Below are 10,611 nucleotides of genomic sequence, written 5' to 3' on the forward strand. Positions count from 1 at the left end.
CTCCCCCCCCAGACACTATACAGACAGCCGCTCTCCCTCCCCGAGACACTATACAGACAGCCCCTCTCCCTCCCCCCAGATACTATACAGACAGCCCCTCTCCTCCCCCAGACACTATACAGACAGCCCCTCTCCCTCCCCCACCAGACACTATACAGACAGCCCCGCCCCCCCAGACACTATACAGACAGCCCCTCTCCCTCCCCCCAGACACTATACAGACAGCCCCTCTCCTCCCCCACCAGACACTATACAGACAGCCCCGCCCCCCCAGACACTATACAGACAGCCCCTCTCCCTCCCCCACCAGACACTATACAGACAGCCCCTCTCCCTCCCCCACCAGACACTATACAGACAGCCCCGCCCCACCAGACACTATACAGACAGCCCCTCACCCCCCCAGACACTATACAGACAGCCCCTCTCCCTCCCCCCAGACACTATACAGACAGCTCCTCTCCCCCCAGACACTATACAGACAGCCCCTCTCCCTCCCCCACCAGACACTATACAGACAGCCCCGCCCCACCAGACACTATACAGACAGCCCCGCCCCCCCCAGACACTATACAGACAGCCCCGCCCCACCAGACACTATACAGACAGCCCCCCTCTCCCTCCCCCCCAGACACTATACAGACAGCCCCTCTCCCTCCCCCCCAGACACTATACAGACAGCCCCTCTCCCCTCCCCCCAGACACTATACAGACAGCCCCTCTCCCTCCCCCCAGACACTATATAGACAGCCCCCCTCTCCCCCCAGACACTATACAGACAGCCCCTCTCCCTCCCCCCCAGACACTATATAGACAGCCCCCCTCTCCCCCAGACACTATACAGACAGCCCCCCTCTCCCTCCCCCCCAGACACTATACAGACAGCCCCCCTCTCCCTCCCCCCCAGACACTATACAGACAGCCCCTCTCCCTCCCCCCAAACACTATACAGACAGCCCCCCTCTCCCTCCCCCCCAGACACTATACAGACAGCCCCTCTCCCTCCCCCCCAGACACTATACAGACAGCCCCTCTCCCTCCCCCCAAACACTATACAGACAGCCCCCCTCTCCCTCCCCCCCAGACACTATACAGACAGCCCCTCTCCCTCCCCCCCAGACACTATACAGACAGCCCCCCTCTCCCTCCCCCCCAGACACTATACAGACAGACCCTCTCCCCCCAGACACTATACAGACAGCCCCCCTCTCCCTCCCCCCAGACACTATACAGACAGCCCCTCTCCCTCCCCCCAGACACTATACAGACAGCCCCTCTCCCTCCCCCCAGACACTATACAGACAGCCCCCCTCTCCCTCCCCCCCAGACACTATACAGACAGACCCTCTCCCCCCAGACACTATACAGACAGCCCCCCTCTCCCTCTCCCCCAGACACTATACAGACAGCCCCCCTCTCCCTCCCCCCCAGACACTATACAGACAGCCCCTCTCCCCCCCCCCAGACACTATACAGACAGCCCCCCTCTCCCTCCCCCCCAGACACTATACAGACAGACCCTCTCCCCCCAGACACTATACAGACAGCCCCTCTCCCTCCCCCCAGACACTATACAGACAGCCCCCCTCTCCCTCCCCCCCAGACACTATACAGACAGCCCCCCCTCTCCCTCCCCCCCAGACACTATACAGACAGACCCTCTCCCTCCCCCCAAACACTATACAGACAGCCCCCCTCTCCCCCCAGACACTATACAGACAGCCCCTCTCCCTCCCCCCCAGACACTATACAGACAGCCCCCCTCTCCCCCCAGACACTATACAGACAGCCCCCCTCTCCCCCCAGACACTATACAGACAGCCCCCCTCTCCCCCCAGACACTATACAGACAGCCCCTCTCCCTCTCAGACATTAGACGGACCACCCCTCACTGACCCTCAGAGGGACGGTAGACAGCTCCTCCCTGGCCAGCCACCCCCCGACCCCTGAGACGATTCCCCCCACCCCACCCCACGTACCGGTCCCCAGGACCACACACAGGTGACCCTTCACCCCTGCCTCCCACTCCAGCCATTCTCCCCCTCCCACTCCGGCCCACTTACCCTCCGCTTCTTTCGAGCTTTAGCCTCTGCGATTTTCTTGATGGGCCGGGCGTTAATCTCCCTCCAGCGCAGGCGGAACTCGGCTGCCATGGCGGGGTCAAAGGGCACGGGCCTCCGCCTGTACTTCTGGTCATTCTCCGCAAACCAGTCCGGCAGCTCGTCCTGATCCTCCTCAAACGTGTACCTGAGGCGGCGATGGACAACAACAGGACACACCAGATTGATTCACTCCCTCAGTACTGACCCTCCGACAGTGCAGCACTCCCTCAGTACTGACCCTCCGACAGTGCAGCACTCCCTCAGTACTGACCCTCCGACAGTGCGGCGCTCCCTCAGTCCTGACCGTCCGATAGTGCGGCACTCCCTCAGTACTGACCGTCCGACAGTGCGGCACTCCCTCAGTACTGACCCTCCGACAGTGCGGCACTCCCTCAGTACTGACCCTCCGACAGTGCGGCGCTCCCTCAGTCCTGACCGTCCGATAGTGCGGCACTCCCTCAGTACTGACCGTCCGACAGTGCGGCACTCCCTCAGTACTGACCCTCCGACAGTGCGGCACTCCCTCAGTACTGACCCTCCGACAGTGCGGCGTTACCTCAGTACTGACCCTCCGACAGCGCGGCGCTCCCTCAGTACTGACCCTCCGACAGCGCGGCGCACCCTCAGTACTGACCCTCCGACAGCGCGGCGCACCCTCAGTACTGACCCTCCGACAGTACGGCGCACCCTCAGTACTGACCCTCCGACAGTGCGGCGCTCCCTCAGTACTGACCCTCCGACAGTGCGGCGCTCCCGCACTACTGACCCTCCGACAGTGCGGCACTCCCGCAGTACTGACCCTCTGACAGCGCGGCACTCCCTCAGTACTGACCCTCCGACAGTGCGGCACTCCCTCAGTACTGACCCTCCGACAGTGCAGCGCTCCCTCAGTACTAACCCTCCAACAGTGCGGCGCTCCCGCACTACTGACCCTCCGACAGTGCGGCACTCCCGCAGTACTGACCCTCTGACAGCGCGGCACTCCCTCAGTACTGACCCTCCGACAGTGCGGCACTCCCTCAGTACTGACCCACCAAGGAAGTTACAGAGATAGGGAGGGTTGTAGGGGCTGGAGGAGGTTACAGAGATAGGGAGGGTTGTAGGGGCTGGAGGAGGTTAGAGAGATAGGGAGGGTTGTAGGGGGCTGAAGGAGGTTACAGAGATAGGGAGGGTTGTAGGGGCTGGAGGAGGTTACAGAGATAGGGAGGGTTGCAGTGGGGTCTCAAGCCAGGTTTGGACAGGAAGGTGGGAATTTTGAACGCTCAGTGCTGCTGCACCGGGAGCTCGGGGATAACAGCGAGTGCAGTGAGGGGGGTAAACGGCAGAGCACAGGCTGAGGAGAAGCCACAATGTTACCTGTTGAACGAGTCATCGATGAGGTCCCGGGCTCTCTTCTTCGACGACGCGATGGAGGCTCCCAACGCAAGTCCTTCAGCGTCGAGAACCTGCGCCCTTTTCACTGGAACATGGAGAAAATGGTCGTGTGAACTCAGTCCCCGACAGAAATGACCATCTCTGATCCAGGAGTGAGTTACCCCTCAAGGAGCTCGGGGGGGGTTTATATGTAGAATAACAGATACCCGGGAGTGAGTTACAGACTGGAATCTAATCGAGGGGTTCGGGGTGGTTTATATATAGAATAACAGATACCCGGGAGTGAGTTACAGACTGGAATCTAATCGAGGGGTTCGGGGTGGTTTATATATAGAATAACAGATACCCGGGAGTGAGTTACAGACTGGAATCTAATCGAGGGGTTCGGGGTGGTTTATATATAGAATAACAGATACCCGGGAGTGAGTTACAGACTGGAATCTAATCGAGGGGTTCGGGGTGGTTTATATATAGAATAACAGATACCCGGGAGTGAGTTACAGTCTGGAATCTAATCGAGGGGTTCGGGGGGGTTTATATATAGAATAACAGATACCCGGGAGTGAGTTACAGACTGGAATCTAATCCAGGGGTTCAGGGGGGTTTATATATAGAATAACAGATACCCAGGAGTGAGTGACAGACTGGAATCTAATCGAGGGGTTTGAGTGGTTTATATATAGAATAACAGATACCCGGGTGTGAGCTACAGACTGGAATCTAATCGAGGGGTTCGGGGTGGTTTATATATAGAATAACAGATACCCGGGAGTGAGTTACAGACTGGAATCTAATCGAGGGGTTCGGGTGGTTTATATAGAGAATAACAGATACCCGGGAGTGAGTTACAGACTGGAATCTAATCGAGGGGTTCGGGGGGTTTATATATAGAATAACAGATACCCGGGAGTGAGTTACAGACTGGAATCTAATCGAGGGGTTCGGGGGGTTTATATATAGAATAACAGATACTCGGGAGTGAGTTACAGGCTGGAATCTAATCGAGGGGTTCGGGGTGGTTTATATAGAATAACAGATACCCGGGAGTGAGTTACAGACTGGAATCTAATCCAGGGGTTCAGAAGCTCTGTAACAGGCTCGGTGATTTTGATTTAATATCCAATACTGATCCGTAAGTTACTACTTTGACTCTCCCCAACTCACTTACTTGACTTCTCCACATGAACCACCTGAAATGTGTCGTTTTCATCCTGCGTCTGCATCTTGCCTTTGCTTCCAATTCGTTTCATCTCCTGAATATCGCTGAGTGGAAATCGTACAGCACGGGTTAGATACAGTGTAGAGCTCCCTCTACATTACCCTGACAGTGTGTCCCTCCGCACTTTATACCCAGTGTCAGCATCGAGCGCTCCCAGGGCAGGTACAGCACGGGATAGATACAGTGTAGAGCTCCCTCTACATTACCCTGACAGTGTCCCACCCTCTCCCCACTTTATACCCAGTGTCAGCATCGAGCACTCCCAGGGCAGGTACAGCACGGGTTAGATACAGTGTAGAGCTCCCTCTACATTACCCTGACAGTGTCCCACCCTCTCCCCACTTTATACCCAGTGTCAGCATCGAGCGCTCCCAGGGCAGGTACAGCACGGGTTAGATACAGTGTAGAGCTCCCTCTACATTACCCCGACAGTGTCCCTCCTCTCCCCACTTTATACCCAGTGTCAGCATCGAGCGCTCCCAGGGCAGGTACAGCACGGGTTAGATACAGTGTAGAGCTCCCTCTACATTACCCTGACAGTGCGCTCTTCCCCTCTACGTTACTGTGCACAGTTCCGGTCTCTGTATCACACTGGGAGTCACTGTGCACAGTTCCGGTCTCCGTATCACACTGGGAGTCACTGTGCACAGTTCCGGTCTCCGTATCACACTGGGAGTCACTGTGCACAGTTCCGGTCTCCGTATCACACTGGGAGTCACTGTGCACAGTTCCTGTCTCCGTATCACACTGGGAGTCACTGTGCACAGTTCCTGTCTCCGTATCAGACTGGGAGTCACTGTGCACAGTTCCGGTCTCCGTATCACACTGGGAGTCACTGTGCACAGTTCCTGTCTCCGTATCAGACTGGGAGTCACCGTGCACAGTTCCGGTCTCCGTATCACACTGGGAGTCACTGTGCACAGTTCCTGTCTCCGTATCACACTGGGAGTCACTGTGCACAGTTCCGGTCTCCGTATCACACTGGGAGTCACTGTGCACAGTTCCGGTCTCCGTATCACACTGGGAGTTACTGTGCACAGTTCCGTTCTCCGTATCAGACTGGGAGTCACTGTGCACAGTTCTGGTCTCCGTATCACACTGGGAGTCACTGTGCACAGTTCCGGTCTCCGTATCACACTGGGAGTTACTGTGCACAGTTCCGGTCTCCGTATCACACTGGGAGTCACTGTGCACAGTTCCGGTCTCCGTATCACACTGGGAGTCACTGTGCACAGTTCCGGTCTCCGTATCACACTGGGAGTCACTGTGCACAGTTCCGGTCTCCGTATCACACTGGGAGTTACTGTGCACAGTTCCGGTCTCCGTATCAGACTGGGAGTTACTGTGCACAGTTCCGGTCTCCGTATCACACTGGGAGTTACTGTGCACAGCTCCGGTCTCCGTATCACACTGGGAGTCACTGTGCACAGTTCCGGTCTCCGTATCACACTGGGAGTTACTGTGCACAGTTCCGGTCTCCGTATCACACTGGGAGTCACTGTGCACAGTTCCGGTCTCCGTATCAGACTGGGAGTTACTGTGCTCAGTTCCGGTCTCCGTATCACACTGGGAGTTACTGTGCACAGTTCCGGTCTCTGTATCACACTGGGAGTCACTGTGCACAGTTCCGGTCTCCGTATCACACTGGGAGTTACTGTGCACAGTTCCGGTCTCTGTATCACACTGGGAGTCACTGTGCACAGTTCCGGTCTCCGTACCACACTGGGAGTCACTGTGCACAGTTCCTGTCTCCGTATCACACTGGGAGTCACCGTGCACAGTCCCTGTCTCCGTATCACACTGGGAGTCACTGTGCACAGTTCCTGTCTCCGTATCACACTGGGAGTTACAGTGCACAGTTCCTGTCTCCGTATCACACTAGGAGTTACCGTGCACAGTTCCGGTCTCCGTATCACACTGGGAGTTACCGTGCAGTGTGAGAGAGGTGTTTAAGCTGATGTAGGGTTTCGATTGGGTAGGTGTGGAGAAGATGTCTCCACTTGTGGCTGAGACTTGCGGGACGGTCACTAATAAATCCAATCGGGGAATTCAAGAGAAGCCTCTTTACCCAGTGAGAGGGGGGAATGTGGGACTCGCTCCCACGGGGAGTAGGGGAGAGTGTGGGACTCGCTCCCACGGGGAGTGGGGAGAATGTGGGACTCGCTCCCACGGGGAGCGGGGAGAGCGTGGGACTCGCTCCCACGGGGAGCGGGGAGAGCGTGGGACTCGCTCCCACGGGGAGTAGGGGAGAGTGTGGGACTCGCTCCCACGGGGAGTAGGGGAGAATGTGCGACTCGCTCCCACGGGGAGCGGGGAGAGCGTGGGACTCGCTCCCACGGGGAGAGGCCGAGGGGAATCGTGTCGATGGGTTTAAAGTCGGGGGGGAGGTGGGAAGCTGGATAAACAGACGAGGGAGAGAGAGGAACAGAGGGATGTGTCGATGGGGGTGGGAGATGGGAGGAAGCGCGTGTGGCGCACAAACACCGGCAGGGAGCAGACGGGCCGAACGGCCTCCTTCTGCGCTGCTCACCTCTCGTCGCTCGAACTCTCGTCCTCGGAATCCTCTGGCTTATCCGTCGCCCCTTCCCTCGCCTTCGTCAGCCCCTTCCCCACTGCAGAGGGGGGCATGGTCTCCTTCTCCCCGGCCGGACTTCCCTCCTCACCTGCAGGTTGGGTATTAGAGGGCAGGGGGTGAGGTGACATCTCCAGCGGCGCAGACGCACCCCCACCACCCACCACCACCCCAACCCCCAGCCCCTCAGCTCTGCACCCCCCACCCTCCTCAACATGTCCGGTAACGCTCGGCAGCCAATAACGTACCTGTTGGGCTGGATACCCGCCCCCCCCCACCCACCAGGGTCCAGGAGGTGAGAGGTCAGAGTTCAAGCCGCTCGAACGGTCCAATGACCCAGCACGCAGCCGGTCGGTGGCCATTCAGCCCACTCGGGCCAAGCACGGCGATCCAATTTAATCCCTACCCCTCCTGGCTCTGCAGCTGGACTGGCGCAGTGACAGGGGGAGGCCATTCGGCCCATCGGGCCTCTTCGGGCAAGCCAACCAATTGATCTCACTCAACCTCCCCCAGCATCCCAACACACCCCTGTACCCCTCCTAACGTTTCCCCTTCAAGTATTGACGCGATTCCCCCCCATCCACCCGACATTTCGAGCGTCCTGATCGAATCTGCTTCCACCGCCCTTTCAGGCAGCGCCTTCCAGATCACAACAACTCCTCCCTCCTCCTCATCTCCTCCCCCCCAGCCCGACTCTGGTGGTCCTTTCCCGATTCTCTTCGATCCCGCGTCCCTCTGGTTTACCCGACCCTCTCCCGCCTCCCGGAAACAGTTTCTGCAACCATCGGCTCGATCGAAGACCCTTGGCGATTCCGGACGCCCCCGATCAATCCAACCCCTTACCCTTCACCGCTCGATGGAGGCCGAGCCCAGCTTCTACCCCCGCGCGCGCCGAAGACCCTCACCGTTGATCATCCGTTCAGGACAATCGCCTCTCACCCCCACCCACCCAACCAACTACCACCCACCCCCACCCCAAAAGCCTTGACGTCGTTGTGAAAGTGGGGTGCTCCAGGATTTAACACAGCCCCTCCAGCTGGAGCCTATCCGGGGATTGGGAATGGCAGAATTGAGACCTTACACCCCTCATGGTTTTTTGGGGTTGACCCCCAGGCCCGAGAGGTTAGAATCTGCCTACACTGCCCTCCGCCAAGTCAGAAGGGGGCGAGACTGGGCCCTCCGAGACCCAGGCTGCGGGCCCGGTGGGGATCTGGAATGGGCCGGGCTGGGTCCCAGGGCTCACCTGCGAGGTCCAGGCCCTGCTGGGTGTACAGCTTCCGGGTCTGTTTGATCTCGAGAGCCTCGTCCGCGTCCGCGTCCAGTCCGCTGAAGATCTCCTGCAACAAGCAGCCAGGGGACGGCGGGTCAGAGAGTGAGTCACACCGCGGGTCAGGCTGAGAGACACGTGCAGGCACACAGGCCGGGGGGGAGAGGGGGCGAGGGGGAGCGGGGGCGAGGGAGAGGGAGGGAGGGGCGAGACCGGGGAGGGGGAGGGGGAGGGGGAGACCGGGGAGGGGGAGGGGGAGACCGGGGAGGGGGAGGGGAGACCGGGGAGGGGAGACCGGGGAGGGGGAGGGGAGACCGGGGAGGGGGAGGGGGAGACTGGGGAGGGGGAGACCGGGGAGACCAGGGAGGGGGAGGGGGAGACCAGGGAGGGGGAGACCGGGGAGGGGGAGGGGGAGACCGGGGAGGGGGAGGGGGAGACCGGGGAGGGGGAGGGGAGACGGGGGAGGGGGAGGGGAGACCGGGAAGGGGAGGGGGAGACCGGGGAGGGGGAGGGGGAGACCGGGGAGGGGGAGGGGGAGACCGGGAGGGGGAGGGGGAGACCGGGGAGGGGGAGGGGGAGACCGGGGAGGGGGAGGGGGAGACCGGGGAGGGGGAGGGGGAGACCAGGGAGGGGAGACCGGGGAGGGGGAGGGGGAGGGGGAGACCGGGGAGGGGGAGACCGGGGGGAGGGGGAGACGGGGCGGGAGGGGAGACGGGGCGGGAGGGGGAGACGGGGCGGGAGGGGGAGACGGGGCGGGAGGGGGAGACGGGGTGGGAGGGGAGACGGGGAGGGGGAGGGGGAGACCAGGGAGGGGGAGACCGGGGAGGGGGAGGGGGAGGGGGAGACCGGGGAGGGGGAGACCGGGGGGAGGTGGAGACGGAGGGGAGACTCCCGGTGACTCTGGCCATTCCCTTACCTTCCCAAACCACAGGTCAGTCTGTCGCTCCTGACGCACGTCTCTGGGCTCCAGTTCGACCAGCAGCGGATTCCCCTCCTCCTCCAGCCCCCCAGGCAGCTCCTGCTCGGGGGCTTTGGGCCTGCAAGGGACAGGGGTTATTGGTCAGTGATGTGATCCGGCCAATCCATCCACAGGAGACACACAGGCCCAGGAACACGCGGCACACACCGACCGCACTCTCTCTCTCACTACACAGGAACAGGAGACCCATTCAGATGTGTACGATCCTCCCTATCTCTGTAACCTCTTCCGACAGTGTGGCACTCCCTCAGCACTGACCCTCCGACAGTGCAGCACTCCCTCAGTACTGACCCTCCGACAGTGCAGCACTCCCTCAGTACTGACCCTCCGACAGTGCGGCACTCCCTCAGCACTGACCCTCCGACAGTGCAGCACTCCCTCAGTACTGACCCTCCGACAGTGCAGCACTCCCTCAGTACTGACCCACCGACAGTGCGGCACTCCTCAGCACTGACCCTCCGACAGTGCAGCACTCCCTCAGTACTGACCCTCCGACAGTGCGGCACTCCCTCAGTACTGACCCTCCGACAGTGCGGCACTCCCTCAGTACTGACCCTCCGACAGTGCAGCGCTCCCTCAGTACTGACCCTCCGACAGTGCGGCGCTCCCTCAGTACTGACCCTCCGACAGTGCTGCACTCCCTCAGTACTGACCCTCCCACAGTGCGGCGCTCCCTCAGTACTGACCCTCCGACAGTGCGGCACTCCCTCAGTACTGACCCTCCGACAGTGCAGCACTCCCTCAGTACTGACCCTCCGACAGTGCGGCACTCCCTCAGTACTGACCCTCCGACAGTGCGGCACTCCCTCTGCACTGAGCCTCCAACAGTGCGGCGCTCCCTCAGCACTGACCCTCCGACAGTGCGGCACTCCCTCAGTACTGACCCTCCGACAGTGCGGCACTCCCTCTGCACTGACCCTCCAACAGTGCGGCGCTCCCTCAGTACTGACCCTCCGACAGTGCGGCACTCCCTCAGTACTGACCCTCCGACAGTGCGGCACTCCCTCAGTACTGACCCTCCGACAGTGCGGCGCTCCCTCAGTACTGATCCTCCGACAGTGCGGCACCCCCTCAGTACTGACCCTCCGACAGTGCGGC

General features: G+C 60.4%; 1 protein-coding gene across 1 annotated transcript; it reads right to left on the reverse strand.

Moving 5' to 3' along the window:
• Positions 1 to 2,063: 2,063 nt before the first annotated feature.
• LOC144678595 (pre-rRNA 2'-O-ribose RNA methyltransferase FTSJ3-like) lies at positions 2,064 to 9,571 on the reverse strand (the record flags this gene model as incomplete). Its single annotated transcript, XM_078538332.1, has 6 exons — positions 2,064 to 2,247; positions 3,459 to 3,561; positions 4,645 to 4,739; positions 7,226 to 7,358; positions 8,511 to 8,604; positions 9,451 to 9,571. Coding segments are annotated over 6 exons (730 nt in total), but the record flags the coding sequence as incomplete, so codon positions are not given.
• Positions 9,572 to 10,611: the final 1,040 nt, after the last annotated feature.

The sequence above is a fragment of the Cetorhinus maximus genome, unplaced genomic scaffold, assembly GCF_964194155.1.
Source record: "Cetorhinus maximus unplaced genomic scaffold, sCetMax3.hap1.1 HAP1_SCAFFOLD_4774, whole genome shotgun sequence".
Lineage (NCBI taxonomy): Eukaryota > Metazoa > Chordata > Chondrichthyes > Lamniformes > Cetorhinidae > Cetorhinus > Cetorhinus maximus.